The sequence below is a fragment of the Eretmochelys imbricata genome, chromosome 7 (genome assembly GCF_965152235.1).
Source record: "Eretmochelys imbricata isolate rEreImb1 chromosome 7, rEreImb1.hap1, whole genome shotgun sequence".
NCBI lineage: Eukaryota > Metazoa > Chordata > Testudines > Cheloniidae > Eretmochelys > Eretmochelys imbricata.
Window position 1 is genome coordinate 98,252,714 of NC_135578.1, and position 20,366 is coordinate 98,273,079.

The 20,366-nt window shown below is 39.8% G+C and overlaps 1 protein-coding gene across 15 annotated transcripts in view; it reads right to left on the bottom strand.

Annotated features, from left to right (window-relative positions):
- The window catches only part of JAKMIP3 (Janus kinase and microtubule interacting protein 3), an 82,614-nt gene that overhangs the window by 34,355 nt on the left and 27,893 nt on the right, over positions 1–20,366 (bottom strand). For 5 of the 15 annotated variants that reach the window (XM_077821461.1, XM_077821462.1, XM_077821458.1 and 2 more), the window contains exons 3-4: positions 3,656–3,775; positions 873–1,019 (exon numbers count right to left, since the gene is read on the bottom strand). In XM_077821461.1, the coding sequence (XP_077677587.1) occupies positions 873–1,019; positions 3,656–3,775 (267 nt within the window). Of the gene's footprint in view, positions 1–872; positions 1,020–3,655; positions 3,776–5,724; positions 5,941–20,366 lie in introns of all 15 variants that reach the window. The other 10 variants (XM_077821453.1, XM_077821456.1, XM_077821451.1 and 7 more) reach the window with 5 other exon arrangements.

Consider the following 20,366-nt stretch of genomic DNA (forward strand, 5'->3'; position numbering starts at 1 on the left):
CTGCCTCCCCCACTTCCCGCTCCAAACAATAAATCTAGGTTGGGATTCTAGCTCCTCAGGTCAGACAAAGCTAGAAGCTAGGGCATCAGGAAGGCATCATGCTCATAGTCACCAGAGAGCAAAGTCAGTTTGCATAGCTCTCATGCACCATCTGGTAGCCCACTGAGGATTTAGATTAACATAAGTCTTGGAAAGGACAGTCTGTTCAGCTTTATATCGCTGAAGAAGGAATTTAAAGATGTGGCAAAAGAAATCCTAAATGGAGGTTAATTCTTTTCTGAATTGTTCCCAATATCTTCAGCAGGACAGGATCTGGAGAGTGTGAGAGAAACTGAACTTTAAGAAAAAAGTGTTTTTGGTTCTGTTGCATGCATGTAATCTCTCACTTACTCAACTACCATTAATGTTCAACTTTAAACATAAACAAATAAAAATATTGAGTCACCGGTGCAAATTTCCAAATCACTGGAAGGCAGTTGTGATACAAAAATCACAATTCAAGTGACATCATTTGCATCCCTGTTCTCCTGAGTACTACTGAGCATTCAGCTGAATCAAAATATAGGCATTTTACTATTTTATTATAGCTCAGATTTTTTTTTTTTTAAAGCTAAAGTAAAACATTTCCTGAACTGTTTCTTGACCACTTTCCCACTGTATAACTGGACTGTCATCGGTTAATAAGCAAAAGCCATAAGTCACTTATTATGTATAACATAATACCAGAAAAAACACTTAGAACAATGAAAACACTTGTTTAATATCCTGCAAGCTTGTGATGATATTTTTGTTAAATTCCTGATTTCCTCAAAACTGTATATATTAAGTTATTTGCTCTTCTTATAGATGACAGTGGCAAGAGGGAAACCTACCATTTCTATGTTCTCTTGTGTTACAAATTTTAATTTATTTTCCATTCGACGTAAGGCATGGGATAAATCTTCATTCTTCCTACTGAGACGCTTATTTTTGTCCAGGAGAGGTTTATACTGACTTTCTGCTTCTCTTAGACGTTTTAACTGAAATATTAAAAGAATGCATTCACTCAGTGTAGCGATTTCTATTTATCACTTGAAAACATAGCAATAGAATGTATTAAAACTCAAGTCATTTTACTACCATAGTAATAGAATTCACTTCCAATTTTGAAAAATGCAAATCAGTGTCCTCTTGGATTCCTAGGTTCTGTTCCTGTCTCTGCCATTGACTCACTGTGTGACCTTGGGCAAGATGCTTGACCTCTTTAACTCTCATTTCACCCATATACACAACCCTCTCCCTTGCCTACACACGCAAACCCTTCATTCACATATCCAGTGAAGTACTGGGGGTTGAGGGAAAAATATGTAACAGGGCCAGGAACAGAATGACAGCAGCAGTTTTTTAAATCAGGTCCCCTCCAATTTCTGTTAACTTGGGGCCTGTTCCAAAGCCTACTGAAATCAATGGAAAAATTGATCATGTCCTCAAGGCACTCCATCAGACTGTCTTCTGCTGATCTCATGAAGGTGCCAGGGATTCAAATGTATCTGTCCATTTGATTTATCTATCTAGGTTCTTACATGGCACCTATCACTCAACATTATGAATACAGGTACAAGACATTTATATTTCCCTCTCCTTCTTCTGGACTTTGGGTGTATTTTGTGTGTTGCTTTGTGTTGTTATTGTGGGAAAATTCTTCTCTCTGTCCCCCAACAGGCCAGAGGAGAAAAACCTGGGTTAGAGATGTCAACTCTCACCCCCGGGGGAGGGATGGGGAGGGTGGGGGGCAGGGAGGGTTCAGAAATTCTTCTTTCCCCTCCTCACATCAGAGGTCATTGGAGAGGGTGTCATCACAGGATTGCACTCCCTCCCCTCAGCGGGCAGGGAGTGGCTCAGCCTGGCAACTCTGGGCACTGGATGCTTGGTAGAGTGAACAGGAGGCAGGATCTGTACTCTGCTTGCTGTGCCATTTCTAGTACTGGAGCATACAGAACAAGCTGAGCACATATCAGTTCAAGCTCAGCCCAGCAGCTCATACTGGGCACTGACTTGACTGAGCAAATGCTAAGTTATAACAAGGTGACATTTTGACAGTGCCTCTTTCAAGAGTTTTTAAAATTCATTATAAGTTAAAAACAACAAAACCTGTCGCAACCTGAGACTTTTTCTAACACTAAAACTGTCAATCCTTCATGCGTAAAAGCCCACTGTAAGGCTGAGACCCTTTAAAAGGGCATAGTGTGAACATACTGCAGAAAAAAATATACTCCTACTGATGTATTTAATTAAAGGTTCCACTGGAAAAAAATGCCAACCAATATCTACTTAAAAATAAAATGGGGTTCTTTGTTTTATGAACTAAACATATTGTGGCAATGTTATGTTATTGTATGGAATACTATCAGGCGTAAATGAAAGAGAGAAGCCAAATGTCCAGATTTACAGTGTTAGCAATTTTGTAATCTAATATGGATGCTATATGTAACCCCAGATTATACTGTTGAATTGCTGGTCTAATATTCTCCATAATTCAGTCTATATGGAGTTTTCCTGCATGGCACCAGTACTGTAAAATACATTCTGTGTTTGACAGCATACATACCATTAACTAGCAAATCTTTAAACAGCATTCTGTATGGATGCCACAGCAATTTGCATTTCAAACCCACGGCGGACAAAGTTCAGCCCTAGTGGAATTCCATTGCGGCCCATAAAGTTGTACCAGAGATGACAAACGATGTTCTACATACGGTGTTCTCATTTTCAGTAAATCTAATATGCCCACTGTGTATTTTTAACTCAAAAGAGATTAGATTCTACAAGTATGGGCAATCAATAAGAAGGAGCAAATAGTTTGGATAATATGGGCCTATACAAATCTTCTCCCAAAACCTGAACCAAACCCAATCCTGAATCCAAAGTTGCTGTTTTTTTAGGCTTACACATCTGCCCTCCTTCCATCAATTTTGTATGTAACTTAATTGCCTGGAAAGAGCAGTGGAAGTGCCAGAATAGGAACATGGCATCTACTCCTCAGGATTGGGGCATTGGTTCATCATCTCTGAAATCCAAACTATGACAGTGGCAAATGCCTGATGCTTCAGAAGAAGGGGGAAAAAATCCATAATACATCTGACCAATTTTGCCATGTCATACAAAGGGATAGGACAGTGTGGGATGGGGCGAGCTGACCAGGTTATGAGATTTGATTAGCCCTTTACAGGAGACAGGCATGGCTACAGCTGAATGATTGGTTTTAAAATTACCCCTTAATTTTGAGCTAGAGTACTTGATTCTGTGACCTCTTGCAGTAGTCAATTTTATGGTGATAAGCCTTTCTCATGGTTTTTTCTGCCAGGTGGGAAACACCTCTAAGAAGCTGTGCATTTTTGCTCCCACTTCCACAAATTCAAGAGCCTCCATTCCGCTCTTCAGGTCTTCCATGCTGCCTGGATAATGTCCCCATTCACTCTCTGGGGATCAACTGAGAATTAATACTACCTAATGCTTGAATCTTCCAAAGCAGATGTTCTTCTCTTACTCTGTAAATATGTTCTGCATATGAACCATGATAAAGGAGTTTAATGTTGTCTCTAGTGAGTGTCCACCTGCCAGTGCAAATTCTGATACATATTCTTTTCCTAATAGTGTAACGGTAGTTCCTACTTACAAGCTCATTTCTTTCTTCTGACAGCAATGCATTCCGATCTTCCAGCTTCCGGATTATTGCACTTAGCTCAGCAATTTTAAGTTGGAAACGCCGGGCATCTTTTTCATCCAGCTGCTGTTCCTAAAACAAAGACCGACTGCAAATAACTGTTCATAAAATCAAACTTTTTCAAAGACACCAACTTTGCTCTTGTCTGAATTCAACTATTTCTGACCGATTGCACAGGAGAATGTAATCTGTGCCCTAGTACAGGGGTTCTCAACCTTTTTCTTTTTGAGGCTCCCCCAACATGCTACAAGAACTCTACGGCCCACCCGTGCCACAACTGCTTTTTCTGCATCTAAAAGGCAGGACCAGCATTAAGGGTTAGGAAGCAGGACAATTGCCTGGACTCCATGCCACAGGGGTTTCCACAAAGCTAAGTTGCTCAGGCTTTGGCTTCAGCCCGAGGTGGCAGGCCTGGGAGCCCTGAGCTTCAGCCCCACACAGCAGGGATTCAGCTTTCTCCCCTGGGCCCCAGAAAGTCTAACACTGGCCCTGCTTGGTGCCCCCCCCTCCACAAAACCTGCTCATAGCCTCTCAAGGGCCCCAGACCTCTTGTTGAGAACTTCTGCCTTAGAACTGAAACTGCAAGATGAGACCAACAGAAAATTGAAAGAGCAGAAATGTAAGAAAGTATGCAAATGCAAAAGTATGTATATGCAAATACAGAATCACAAATGTTAAACTTGGAAACATGAGAGACAAAAATTGAAAACTAAGGCAATGTTTCCAATATATGCCACTGTTGAAATGAGTATTTCAGACATGTGACTCACTCTAGGTAGTCTGTTATAGGGAAATTATATTTATAAATACTGAAAAATAAATATAGAAAGTCCATGCAATTATACTATTGCATAAGTTTCTCTCCTATGAAGTTGTGGCCCTACTGTAGCTTCTAACTGGTCAGTCATAAAGGTTTATGCTTTAATCGACCAAAAAGTGAAAATGTTTAAATCAAATTGTAAATGAATACAAATATAAGAAGACATGGTTTTATTCTTCTAAATCAGAGAGCAGTTACATTATATTTACAAAAGTTATAGGATTTTTTTTCTTTCACTAGCATTATTCCAATGTTTGATAAAACTTAAGTACAGAACTTTAATCAGAGTAAGCAAATTAAAGTCCATGATCCTAATGGAAATTTCAGAAGTTCTAGGATTCCTCATTCAACAGGTGCAGGAGAGGCTCAGAATAAAGGATAAAAGAGATTTTCTTGTTTGTGTTTTCTATTATCTATACTTTTACTGAGAAAATTAAGAACGGCTGCAAAATAAATCTTGATGAGAATCAACAATGAAAAAAGTTAACATATGTCACAGACATATGAAGTCAGTGAACTGAAAATTTTTACTATTAGCAAATTAATGCAGAAGCAGGAATGTGGCATAGTTACATAGAAAGCCAATATAAAAAGGTGACAAATTTAATGCCATAAGATATTGCATAATATGAAAGAAACAGTGGCGAATAGGTTAGTAGGTATTTAGTTCACTTCCTAGACCACTGGTTGAAAGCAAAAGCTCTTTAGCAGGATGTAAATATTAATAATAGAGATGTTCTAGGAGGACTGGAATACCCTGTAAGCTTGCATGCTGTTGGTTACACTACCTTTACTGATTTCCCTTTGTAAATTGTTCTTCTACATTTGCTTACAACACATACTGTTAGTAGCCTGGAAAACTAGCACACATACATTACTAGAAAAGCATTTGCATAATTTGTCAGCAGATACTATGTCACACTGTCAAATTAAGGCAGGTGTTTGAAGTCGGATACATTTTAAAAAACTGAATATTTCACCTTGCTAACAAAAACCAAACTAAACCAAAAAAGCAAAAGCTTTCCCATGATCAGATTTTAGTTTAGTTTTAAAGATCCCGCTATTGAATTGCCGCATTAAAAGAAATCTCCTTGGTTTGCTCTGTACTGCTATGGGAAAGCTGTTGCTTAAATGTGCACTCATCAAGATTTTTGTCATTTTTTGTTTGCTTGTTTAGGTGAAACCACGTGAAAGTGCTTACGGGGCTTCCTGAATGATCTGAAGCGTCTCCTGCACCACTTGCATAAGGAAGTTCCCGTTTGGGGCTGCTCAGATGTCGATCAGACTCTTTGATCTGGGAAAGTTGTTCATCTAAAGCCTCCTTTTGGAGCTGAAGTCTCTGAGCATGCCCGGCTTGAACCCCTAACTCTCTTTCCAGCACGTAGACTGCTCTGTCTTTAAATTTTATCTCCTCCATCTACAAGGAGAACAAAATACAATCACACAAGCATGCATGTTACAGGTCTCTGGTTACCATGGAAACTGGCAGCATCACACTAGCACAGCATCTTGGACTGTACCCAAAGACAACCATATCACAGTCAGTTTCACAGATTTGACATTCCTTAACAAAAAACAACACCCTTTAGAAAATAAAATAGCAATGAGTGTTACAGTGGCCATATGAACAGAATTGCTTAATTGCTTTAGTAATATTGCACTTATTATTTCTACACTTTTAACCACTTCGGGAGCCATCCAGCAGAAATGATCATTTTGTACCAAGAGGTTCTCAGCTACTGTATCTACTTATTGTTATTGAATTCTTAGTATCAGGTCCCAGGTGCCTTTGACATAGAGATGGGTCCAGATCAATGCTCAAGAACCCACCCAAACTTTGCAGAGCAAATGGTTTGGAATTTATATCTGGGTGCTAATTTAAGAGCTGGACCCTACCTGTATGCTGGGCTGGATATGAAACAACCAAATTTTGGGATTGGAGGGAGGCCAAAAGATTAAACCCCCAAAGTTTGGAATTTTGAAGGTTACAATCTTATTTACTTTAAGGATTTAATTTTACCTTTGTGCAGAGGACCAACCTTGCATTACTTTATAAATAACAATTCTTCAAGAGCAGCCTGAATAGCCCTTTTGTGATTGTGATAATATACACTACTGTAATAGAACCGCAGCACCTTCAACAGTTAGATTACACCAACATCCATTACATGTGGAAATACAAGATACTACACTCACAGGTTACATGGTTGTCAAATATGCTTGTAGATAATGAATCGGTGTGGAAAAAATTAATCATGTCAACTTCCCAAAACAACCATATTGTTCCTAACTTCAGACAGCTATTATCTTTGTAGTGCTTTAAATACTTCTGAAACACTACAAATGTAAATGAAACAAGCAGCTTTTTTAACTGTGAGCTGTTCATAGACAGAATGCTTTCCCCTTAATGGGACAGACAGTAAGAACTGGGCAGTCTACTCACTTTTTTGTTTGTTTTGTTTTTTATAGGATTGTTCCCAAACCCAGATAAAAATGGAGGAATGAATTAGCCAAATATTTCATTGAATAACTTTGCTTTAAATAATTAATATCATGGTCAAACACAGGAGCTTTTCTTAAGTTATATCTGTTTTGAAAAAAAAAAGAGCTTTTCTTAAGTTATATCTGTTTTGAAGTGATTCTTGTTCAAGAACTATTGTACTGGACTCAGTTTTAGAATCCTTAGCACTAGTATCCAGATAAAGATAGTATCAGGCATTTAAGATTGTGAAACAGCAAACAAGGAAATTCAGAGTCAAGGCTGACATTCCCTCCATAGCAATCCTGTTGTGCCTAAATACTGTAGCTGATGCAATAAATAACACCACATATGGCACACCATCCCTAGTACCTAAGATCACACTATGACCTAAGAGCTAGATTTCTAAAGGTATTTAGGCACCTAACTCCTACTTCCAGACTTTTCATATTGTGTAGGGCATATCTATTGTCTGCTCATTCTTTAGTAGACCTGTGTGTAATATGTACACTAAACTGCAAATCTACTTGCATTGAGCCTTGGGCTAGAGATGCTACACGTGAAATTCTGGCCCCACTGAGGGAAGTCAAGCGGAGTTTTGCCAATGACTTCAGTGGAGTCAGGATTTCACCCTATGTGTTTGAGAACCTCAGTTCACGTATTTGAAAGTTCAGCTGGGAAGCTGAGCACAGTCCCTCCCCTAGCTGCTCTCCTCCCTCAAAAGCCTCAGTAAGGGCATCTATCATGAGAAGGGAGAGGAGTATATATCTATTAGTCTTGCAATTTCAATCATCTTGTCCACTAATTATTTTGAAAATACAGAGCTCTCCCATTGTGCAGACCCTGGGATAAGAGCAGCAAAGTACACAACACTCCGTTTTCATTCTCTGAAAGCACTAGCAGCAGCTGCAGCAACAACGAAGGGATAGGTGCTCTGTCTGCAGTATTCACAATTCCTCACCAGCTTTATACATCCTAAAATAAAAACAATAAACCCATAAGTGGGATCTACAGTATTACAGGAAGTAAACACAGAGTCTAATTCAGGAAAAACAAGTATTGTTTATAAACTACCTTTGTGAAAAGGACATGTAAAAATTAAATTCGAGCACGTGTGATATTTTTCTATGCAAAAGTTAGTCTCCTTAGAAAACGGAGGGAAAAAATACATTTTGGGTACTACTTTATTAAAGATGCCTTAAAATATTGAATTCCTAGTAATGCAGCAATCTACTAGTTTGCCTCATAACAAAGAGATGTCCGATGAACTCTTCCCAGGGCACGCATAATCAGACATTAAACTAAGAGACTTTAAATGAAAAAAATCTATATAGCCAAAGTTCCACTTATGTGAACACAAAGAAATTCTGTAACACAGACAACATTTTCAATTAAGAAAAACATGAAATTACAAGATTCAACAAAATAATTATATTCTAGCAAGGTTTTGATTTTTGAAAAAAAAAGAACTAAATCTTAGCTTAGTGAGGAAATAACAAAGCATCAATATTCACACCTCTCCTATCTGTTTAAGTTCATAGTTATGGATTAAATACAATGTTCTTATATTTACAGTTCATTGTTAAACATAAATATATTCATATAATTTGATAGGAGCAAAATGTATTGATTAAACGAAGAAAGCATTTTTACAAGATTATTTTACAGTTTTTTTCTTCACAGCATGAATAACATTAAGCTGTTGTTAAAAAAGAAAATTATTTGCCACTCACTGAAAGATCTTTGTGAATTTCCAGGTGTGTGTCCAAAACAAAGCTATTGCACACACTTGTTTCATTACTCTACATAGAAACACTGAAGTGCCTTCGATTAATGTGGCTATCTTCCTTATATTTGTATCTGGTTGCTTTAGATAACAGGACTAGTTGTGAAACAATGTCAATGAATATATATGAGCATAGTATCCAATCGTCTAAAGGAGAATGTCTTGCCTACCAGTGTGGATATTCCCACTTTATTTTTAGCAGGCTGTCTCCACCTAGAATGAATTTTTATGCTGAAGTGCTAATTAATTAACAGCCTGTGAGCATAGCTACTGCCAATTATGCAAATGCAAAGGCATGAAAAATTGGGTCCTGCCCCCGTCACTTGTGCTAGCAAATGAAATTTCTAATATTATTTTTCATCAAGCTGATTTCAAACCTTGTGACATGATTTCTAGGGCAATATAAAAATCAATATGTAAGCTTCAATGCTGTAGAAATTTCCTCTTGTAATGTTCACAGGGCATTTATAGCTCTGCAGTCTCCATAAGCATCATTAACATGACTGTAAACAGCAGAAGAAGTCTGCTTTTGAAGCTTCATATGTCTATGCTAAAAAAGCCAAAGCTATTCCCCAAAAAAAGGTTTTAATTGCAAATGAGAAAACCCTTGCCAAGGCAGAAGCTGTTACATGACATAAACATTTCCCCATAGGCAGCATGTCAGAGCAAGCAATTAGAATGTGTAAAATAATCTGCATTAGCTATGAGTTTCAGAAGTGCAGGTGAATGAGCTGTCAATCATTTATTAGTGGAATGGTAACTAAAAGTTCTAGATTAAAAGAAAGGGGATCTCTTCTCAAGTCAGTCTCCCTGACATTATGGGGATGTGCACTTGCACTCTGACAGAAGGAGAGACCCATGGAACGTCTCTATATGCAGTAGGACTTACCTTCATTCAGTTTTCCTTCACATTTCTTCTTTCAACATGAAGGTTTTTCTCAGTGTTTTGAAATATTTTAACATAGCTGCCTCTTTGGATCTTTTCTAATGTAAAGTAAGTACAGAGGAGTAACTAACCACTTTGTGTCCCTGTCAAACCAATTGCACTGGAGGGAATAACTCAGAACACTTGTACCAGTATTACACAATCGTATAGATTACTGTGTTTTATATTTTATAAGTTGATTGGGTATGACAGTCTCCCAGTGAAGGGACACTGTCAACTAGCCAAAGTCCAGAATGTTACTTAACTCCTGCTAAATATTCCAAGCACATCTAAACTGAGCATATGTGCTGTATCATCCCAACATTGATTTCAGTCATTCATTCATGAATGGATGATAGCAACACAGCAGATGCAGTGGAGGACAAGCAGTGAAAGGGTGATTCTGTTGTTGTTGATGATGATGAAATATCCTTCCATCTTCCTAAATAGCTTGAAAAATTCACACTCCAGCTCCAATACAAAAACAACAAAAAAACTCTAGCCTCTGTTTATTGATTTCATTTTTCATATGTATTTATTTTGCCTGGCATCCATCCATGTAGCATCTGCACACAATCCATAAGTTAAATGCAAAACTGAATTAAATCAAACTGCTTTATGCAGCAGCCCTTTCTGGACTGTCCTAACCAATCATATGTAACTCAGAGATGGCCCATGGGCAAGCAAATGCCAAATGGCCAAAGTTCACTCTGAAGGTGAGTAAACTTCTAGTGAAAGTTTACCAGAAAAAAAACACTCTACCTACTATCCCCGAAGTGCACATCTGGGGAATGGGAGCAAAAGCACTCAAACAGCATAGGTTACACTTTAGAAAACAGACTAAATCTGTGCCTGCAATTCACAGCTGCTACGTTTTGTGCATCTTCATATGTGACATTTCTCAACAGTGAAAAATGTTAGATTTCCCTCCCAGGTGCCCCTATCAGTAGTTGCAGGCTTGGGGGAGGCAGGAACATATTGCCTGAAGACTTCAGAAGCCAGGGGGAGTTGCAGAGAACAAGGGCAGACACAAATGCTTGGGAAACTAGGGGTGACCAAGGTAGTAGTGATTAAGGCACTGGACTGGGACTTGGGTGATCGGGGTTCCCAGTTCTGCTAGTTCTGTGACCCCTGGGCCAACTTTCTCTGCGTCTCAGTTCCCTGTAAAATGGGGGTAATAAGCCCTCCATTCTCTCTCATCGATTTTGATTGTAAGCTCTTCAGGGCTGGAACTGTTCTTCCAATGTTTATATAGTACATAGCACAATGGGTCTCTGATCACAGCAGGAGCCTCTTGGTGTTACCATCACAGAAACAGAAGCATAGTAAGATTGTTGGGAGAACCATGGGCAGCCTCTTATTCTGCCCCTGTGCCTATTGGTCTCTGAAATTCTGTCCCTTTCCAGCCCCTGCTCCCCCATTCTATTCCTCTCTGCCCCAACCCCAAGCCTGTCCCTCACGCTCCCCCTCATTTCCCTACCAGCCATCGCCACTTCCCCTTGCTCCCTGAAGGCTCCATGCTGCCGTCAGCATGGATAGCAGAAAAATGAAAGGCCACCTGTCTGCCTGAAGCCAGGCTCTCCATGACCATGGGAAGAGCAATGACAGCCAGCTCTCCCACAATCTGTTAAATGTGGCATACTTTAACTGCAATAAAGGCAACCTTGGGGGTGGAGAATCTTTCATGCCTAAAACCCTACATTTGTCCATGCACATGTGGAAAGCCCATTTGCATACATAAATAGAAGGGATAGTTTTTCCTTTGTACGCACAAAAATCTGTGGGCCAGGTTCTCAAAACTGAATTGGCACAGATTCATTGAAGCTAGTGAAGAGGAGTTCAATTTACACCATTTCAGGACATGGCCTTCTCTGTGCAGAATTACAGGTGCTGATGAAGAGGGCAAGATAAAGCCCACTTTGAACATGTGGCCCTAAATGCTAAAGTTTAGTCTGAATTTGTAACAAAATCAACTGTCACCTTATGTATCAATGAGATATCTATATATATCTATATATCTTTCATAAAGCATTCCTTTTGCAATCACTACACAAGGTGCGAGCAGAAGCAAGTAGTTTTCTATGCCATCCAGGGATTCCCTTATGCAAATTTATGACAGGGCAGCTTTCCATTCCCTTTGTGTTGCCAAACTGATGGAAAGGGAATGTAGCAGGGGCCAGGATCTGGCCCAGTTTTAATGCCAACAGACTCTTAACTATCGGAGCTAGGTAAATAGTGCAAAACAGTGTTTGTGACCACTTGTTGAAACTCCTATTCAATTGGATCATGTTTTGTTCCTTTGTTATTCACTATTTGGGAAGACCCACATGAAAGGGGTTTATTTGTCTGAATGATGGGAGAAAATCTTCAAGCAAACAACAATGTTCACATTTACACAAGTGTATATCTATGAACTGGTATCACTATTTGTTATTCACTACTCATCATTTGAATTTTACAATAGTTAAGTCATCGTATTATTATTTACCATGTGATTTAAGTGACCATCACACAGAAATAATGAATGGCCAATACTTAGTTTGAGAAGAAACCATAAGCTGATAATTGTTCATCTGAACTATCTAGTGGATAGATGTGAAAAACAAATATATTAGTAGAAATACAGATCAGACTGCAAACAGGAAAAATGAGCTATAATTTTCAATTAATATTATGCATAATTAATAATTTGACCGGCTCTCACTATAGGAAGCCTGATGGAGATGCCATTAAACCGAGAAATCACCTTTACTACTGCTCATGGGAATTTTTAACCAGCATGTCTTCCATTCTTTTCTTACTTACAAATAAAGGACTGAGTCAATCAACAGTAAAATGGGCAATTGAAGGATTTTTGCTTCCTACTCGACTCACCTGACACTTTGCTTTAACGCCCACATTTCTTCATATGTTACCACTTCCTCGGGAAAGTGAGAAGTGTCAGACGCATGTGTCTGTAAACATGTAGCGCTTGGTAATCAACAAGATTTTTGCCTTTTTTGCCTATGTTGCTAGAGCATTTCTATAAGAAGCAGGGATATTTGGAACACTGCATGATCCTACACTGGTGGGCCATTAGTCTTTTAAATAGTCACTGTCAAAAACAGCCATTTAAAAAAATCTGGTTCATAGTACAGTCCCCTTTGAATGGTCTATCCTGTGGTTTATCACTTATCTTTTCTGACCAACATACATCTCATATGAAACCTACACTAACATTACATTATCTTGGATTTTAGTCCCTACTGTGCATAAATTGCAGTCCAACTAATCTGATAATGCTAACATGACTAATGGGTCTATATTTCCTTGATAGGCATCATGCATGTATAATTCCCATTAATGTTAACAGAAAATGTGCATGTATTGGAGGGAGACTAGACCCTAAGAATGTAATTGAAGCCACCCTGGTAGTATTTTATGATATTTAGAGAGCCACAAATTAAAAAGTAAAAATCAAGTTTATTAAATAATTACAAGTTCTTTAAGAGGACATTGTTCATATGCCTACTTGTTACAAAATGACATGTGATTTTCATCTTGCATAACTGTACTTTAGTGAACCAGGGACAACTTGACTGTGCTAAAGTTCTGCTTCTCTGGAGATCATCACATACAAACTTCCAGACATAAATAGCTCGTGCCATATGTGCAAAAAGAAAAAAAATATCTTGGGTTTAGGAGATACAATTTTCACTCTTGATTAAACAGATAAAATAATGTTCCATGTGACCAAAACCTCTTCCCATTTCTTTAAATGTGGGACACATGCTTGCAACATTTTTCATAAGGATAAACAATAGCAGTGGAAGAGGACTTTGATTAAATGCATTATGACAGACATGAAAAATTACAGAAACTAGAAGTGTGATCAGAGATCACATACCAGATGCTACGTTGGGGTGATAAAGCCTACTTTAAATTCTGTTGTATCCGGCGGGAAAGAGAAGTTACTGAGTGATGATTTGTAAAACCATATGTAAAATCCCAGTTTTACAAAATCACATTTTGTATTATTTTCAAAACAGATGTCACATTTTAAAAACAATAAGCCCTGTGCATTAGAACTTCCTTGACACAAGAAATGGAGTCAATGTCACCATCTGCTCTCTGAAGACTTCCGCCTCCAGCAAATGCTTTTCTTCTAAAATACTCAATTTAAGTTCAACACTTACATAGAAATTATTATTTTCCAGTCAGTGTTTGCCCTTTGATGTTGAAATGTACTTGTGAGCTCAATCTTATTTCAGCTGTAAATGGAATCTCTTTTATGTAACCATGGAATTTATATTGGATTTATGTATGTCTGCAGCGATACCATCAAGACTGTGATCTCATTTAGTCTCACAAGCTAAACAATGCTGGTCAATACTTAGTTTGGGTCCTCCATGAAAAATCCATTACTTATATAGTGATAAGAGGGAAAAATAGCCGGTGCAATTTTAGGCTGTATGCTAGACACATTTAATTGTTCCTAACCATATGGGCCCAATTGTACTTGTTGTATGAGTAGAAGGTAGCACACCTGAGGGAATCAGGTTAGGTTGCAGAGGAAGGTCAGCTTGATGCTGGAATTACAAAGTGATGTTCTGTGACCTATGCAAGGCAAGAGGTTAGACTAGATGATCATGATTAAGGCTACGTTTTACTCACAGGTATTTTTAGTAAAAGTCATGGACAGGTCACGGGCCATGAATATTTGTTTACTGCCCATGACCTGTCCATGACTTTACTATATACCCCTGACTAAATCTTGGGGGGGGGGGGTGGCCCAGGGTACCGTGGGTGCTGGGGGGCGGCAACCTGGGGGGTGAGGCGGATGCTTGTGGGGGGAGCAGCCCAGGGGTGCTGCGGGTGCTCGTGGGGCTGGTGGGCAGTGGCCCGCGGCCTGGGACACCCACTGAAGATGGGGGAGGCGGCATGCGGCCCAGGAACCCCACAGGTGCTGTGGGGCGGGGTTGGAGAGGCTGGCAGGCTCACTACCTGGCTCTGTGTGGTGCCTCTGCACCGAGTGCCAGCTCTACAGCTCCCATTGGCTGGGAACCATGGCCAATGGGAGCTGCGGGGGCAGTGCCTGTGGGCAGAGGCAGTGCGTGGAGCCATCTGCTAGGAGCTGAGGGAGGGGATGTTGTCCCATCTGGGGAGCCCCACAAGGTAAGCACCACCCAGAGCCCTCACCCCCTCCTATGCCCCACCACCTGCCCTAAGCCCCCTCCCACACCCTAACTCCTGCTGCTGCTGGCTGTGGAGGGCAGCGGCCTGAGACTGCCCCAGCAACGGCCGGTGCGGCTAGCCAAGGGGCTGCCTGAGCTGCACAGGTGACCCCTGGGCAGTCCACACTGGCCGCTGCAGAATCCTGGAAAGTCATGGAATCCGTGACCTCCATGACAAACTTGCACCCTTAATCATGATGGTCCTTTCTGGCCATAAAGGATATTAATCTATGACTCAGGTGTAGCTTGGCAAAGCAATGACTAAAGGTGATGTGAAAACCATGGGTATACACAAATATCAAAGAAATAAACAGAAGAGGAGATCATTTTTTAGCATGGTCCAAGAAAGTATAAGTAAGAGTAATGGGATGCTGTTGAGCAAAGGAAAAACTTCTAACAGTTTGGTTATGTTGTGGAAATTTGAATAATCTCCCAAAAGAGGCAGTAAAGACTGCTCACTTCAGACATTTAATAGTAGATCAGAAAACGCCCATTTGAAAATCCATCACATGGGGATAGACAAGATGGCTGCTAGGTCTGATCCATCTCTAGTTGCTACTGGCTTCTGAAAAATAAAATTATGACATTACGTGTTACTAGTGTAAAAATCTCAAATTAAATGTTCAAGAAACATTTTGACTCTGTGTGCAAAATAATGTATACATTATATTCTAGCAATATTGTTTGATGGGCAAAATTTGCCTGCAGGTAATCAGCACTGGGTTATTAACATCTGATCTAATTAGAAGTGCTCAAATACAAGAGATAAAAGTCATAACTTCATGACTCTTTCATATAAAATGCCTGAGAAGTCTATTAAGTGGAATGTTTTTACATACACGGTTAGAAAACAAATATACCCATTTTCAATCCAAAATTTTCTTTATTGCAGCGTTCACAGACGAAGACAGGTGAATCCAAATGAGTCCAAAGTTTATGATTCCATGGATCACTGGTATTAACATATAAATGTCCCCCATCACTTGGTAAGTAACCTGCCGCACTCTGTAATAGGTTGGAACTCCCCTTTGGTAAATATTAACTGTGAAATTTATGAGATGAGAGACTCTTTGTTCCATTCGCTTTTATCATTTGCAGAAGTATGTAATATTTAAGCACCTATGGTATGAAATTACAGAGTGGTGTATTTCTGGTGCTTAAAGTTAAGTACACAGTGAAATGCTTTACTGGATCATGACCAGAATTAATTCCCATCCCCTCAGGGTTAAGTTGAGCCTCTGGAGATTCCCATTTCACATAATGCTGCTCCTTGGTCGATTAACTGGTGCTTACCCTGCAGCTCACAGTTTAAGACTTTTGAATTAGTCATACATTATTTATTAAATTTGAGGTTGCCATATAATATTTATTACTTAAAATTATATTTTATATTTTTCTGCAGGTCTAAAGTGAGACGTGATCATCTTCTATATTGTATCTACATATAATAAAAAAGGAAAATAACATCAATCTTTATTTGAAAAGAGAATATAGGAACAAAACAAAATTACCCTTTTAAAGCAAATTTTAGCTGCTTACGTATGGATCTATTTTCCATTCTGCAGCTAAGACTGCCATGTTGCAATAGGATGTCTTCTGTGAGTAATTGTAAAGAGGAATAATTTGGCTTAAAATTAAAAAGTGTACATTTCAGCAATAAATATCTTCAAAGGGTTTTTATTTAAAAAGGCTTAATCTCAATGCAAAATTATTGACTGGTCTTTGGGTAGAACCTATTCTCATCCACACTTACAAAAAACAGTATTTTTTCAAAGGGTGAAATAGTTGTTTGTTGGTGTGATTTATCACACCGCATTTGTTAAAATTACTAAATAATGAATTGCACATAAACCAAGCAGCTTTTAACGTCCTGTCATAATTCCATTAACAATGTAGAACTGGATGTCTGCCATGTCCTTTACAAAAACATGTAGTCCCTAAATGTGCAACAAAACATTTGCACTGCAGAGAAGAGCAAAGCAATGTTTATGAATGATGGGCCAGATCCCCAGCTGGTATATATCAACGGAGGTCAGAGAAGCCACTTATATGCTATTTGGGAAGAAGATCAGCAGGAACATTGTACAGATATCCAGCCTGAGACTTAGCTATGACTTGCCCAAAGCAAAATATGTTAGCTTACAAAATCAGTGCTAGTGTCACACAAGCCAGACAGTTGGAGGACTTCCCCAACTCAGCATCACTTAGAATAGCTAATTTGTAACACCAGGAACAGTCACAGGTACAATGGAATTTTGAATAGCTTTTTAAACTTTCCCATAACTTCTAAATGAGCTCCAGTGAATACACCCCCTCTTGCTATATGACAAATACTTATACATTGGAAACTAATTCACTGTGGAGGTACAAGGCATAAGAGGGTACAACTGTAGCTATAAGTGTCTTCTGAACCCAACTCGTTGCTGGAGGTGTGGGAGGGGTACAGTTAGAGAAGGGTGCATAGTGAATTCAAACTGGGTGGGAGGGCAAGGGCTCCCTCAAGTACCCTCCAAACCCCACTTCCATTCCTTTATAATGTCCTCCCCTCCCCCTTCCCCCGCCCCCAGTGGATGCCCAAGGAGCCAGGGTCGGGGGGGAATTCTTTGAACAAACAAAAGTTCTGGTGCCTCTTCCTTCCCTCATGAGAGAGGGGAAAACAAAGAAAGGGAAGGGTGACCTGGATATCAGGTAGTCTTCCTGGGTTAGCCCTTTGGTCTTTGTTTAAAAGGGGTCTACCTCCAGCCTCTCCTCTTGGGGCTTAATGCTTTGAGGCTAGGTCATGAAGCTTTGGGAGCAGTGAGGCCTAATGCTATCTCCCTCTCGGCTGGCCTTTCTCTGCTGTCTGAGGCGGGGCAAGCCTCTTCCTGCTCACCACCACTTGCTGCGCAAGTTTTCTCTTTGAAACTCCAGTCAGAACAAACCTGGCAGTGCACCTCATTAGTACTGAACAAGCCCAGAGGAGCTTGTTAGTCTCCTCTCTGCCAGTATGAGTACATCTCCCTTCAGAATTATGCCTTTTACCATACACACATTTACACAGTTGTCACAGTTCAGGGCAACTGCAGCACCTATATTCCCCCTCAGTGGTCCAGCAAGGGCACCCACTCTCAGGCTTCCATCTCCCTAGCTGTTGCCTCTCTTGGGTGGAATGTATGTTTCTCTCCCTTCTAATAAGGGTATTTCCAGGATGCACAGTTCCCTGCCCTCACTGTATTTCCCAGCACAGACAGGGTGCCCAAGGACATTTGTTTTCTCTTCAGAGACCATTAACAGTTATAATTGCTACAGTTATAAACTACCACACAGCTTTTCATATGCAAGCCTACTTTATTCTGAAGTTTAAAAAAAAAAGCATTACAGAAAAAACATATTGAAAACAAGACTGAGACCGAATGCCTACATAGCAATTTCACAGCCCTGCAGCCCAAACCCCCATGAGCCAGAGTCAGGTGACTTGGGCCAGCTGCAGGTGTTGAATTGTAGTGTAGACATACCCATACACAAACACAAACATTAAATATGTGTCAGTGGAGCATCCTATGATCCTGTCTACTCCTTCCAACAGCTGGGGGCTGCTCTGGACTGTGGGACTGTTATCTGCTAGTTCTAAATTTTCTGAATATACTCAGTGCTAAATCAAACAGACATTTGGAGCAAGTGTAACTGGATAATCCAATAAGTGAAATATGGAATAATCTACTCTGTATGAGAGAGAAATGCCCATGATGACATGGATAGCATAAGAGAATAAAATCAGTGATGACAGCCACACTGCACCATCTACTCACCCAAATGAGAGTGAGAAAAGTGTCACCAGACTGAAAAAGTAATTAGTTGCATAGCTAATAACTTATGGAAAGTCAAAGCATAGAATCGTAGAAGATTAGGGTTGGAAGAGACCTCAGGAGATCATCTAGTCCAACCCCCTGCCCAAAGCAGGACCAACCCCAACTAAATTATCCCAGCCAGGGCTTTGTCAAGCCAGGCCTTAAAAACCTCTAAGGATGGAGATTCCATTACCTCCCTATGTAACCCATTACAGTGCTTCACCACCCTCCTAGTGAAATAGTTTTTCTTAATATCCAACCTAGACCACCCCTACTGAAATTTGAGACCATTGTTCCTTGTTCTGTCATCTGCCACCACTGAGAACAGCCTAGCTCCATCCCCTTCAGATAGCTGAAGGCTGCTATCAAATCCCCCCTCACTCTTTTCTTCTGCAGACTGACTAAGCCTAGTTCCCTCAGCCTCTCCTCATAAATCATATGCCCCACCCCCCCAATCATTTCCATTGTCCTCCGCTGGACTCTCTCTAATTTGTCCACATCCTTTCTGTAGTGGGGGGTCCAAATCTGGACACAATACTCCAGATGTGGTCTCACCAGTGCCGAATAGAGGGGAATAATCACTTCCGTTGGAGGAAGAAATGCTGAGAGAATATGGCATACAAATTTAGCATCACCCTTCATGACTTACGGGAATTCTATTCTTTCACTGATGAGTGCCTTTCTAGTTATACTTCCCTGGAGTCTTGTTTTGACACACTGATCTATTTTAAATCACAATTTAGATGCTGAGAATTTAATGTGGCACACTGACTTCAGTGAGTGTTGTGACTGGTCGGTACTAAACAGGACCAGGCCCTTAAAAACAATTGCAAAATATTACCTAGGAATTGCATTAGAAAATAAATGTATATTTATTAATTGGTTAATTGAAACGATGCCTAAATATGATGCATGGCTTATTTCAATAAAGCAATATATGCCATCAAGGCAAACCACCAATAGCTTCCTGCACCATAGATACCTTTCAGAACAAATGCATATTAGTTATAAAATCTTTAAACTTATAGGCCCAGATCCTCAGCAGGTGTAAAGTGACAAAGCTCCACTGAAATCTCTAGACCTGTGTTGATTTACAGCAATATCATAGAATCATAGAATATCAGGGTTGGAAGGGACCTCAGGAGGTCATCTAGTCCAACCCCGTGCTCAAAGCAGGACCAATCCCCAATTTTTGCCCCAGATCCCTAAATGGCCCCCTCAAGGATTGAACTCACAACCCTGGGTTTAGCAGGCCAATACTCAAACCACTGAGCTATCCCTCCCCACCCAAGAAAGATCCAGCTCATAATATAGCATACAATGTCTCTGTTACTATTAACGTTATTTAATTTATGAAGTGAAAAACAAATTGTTTCATGATTTTTGGTATGCACAATTGATGCCTAAATGTATCTCTTATAGGATTATACAATTATACTGCTGTTTTTCTTTGCAACTGGTTTAATAAATGAAAACATTTATATACAGTTTTTGCAAGGCAGAAATCCTGTCTTGGACTTTCTAAATACTACAGATGACAATTTCCTAACTCAAAAAGTGTAGCATCAAACATGGGGGAATTCTGTATTTGACCTTGTCTTGACAGATAAAGA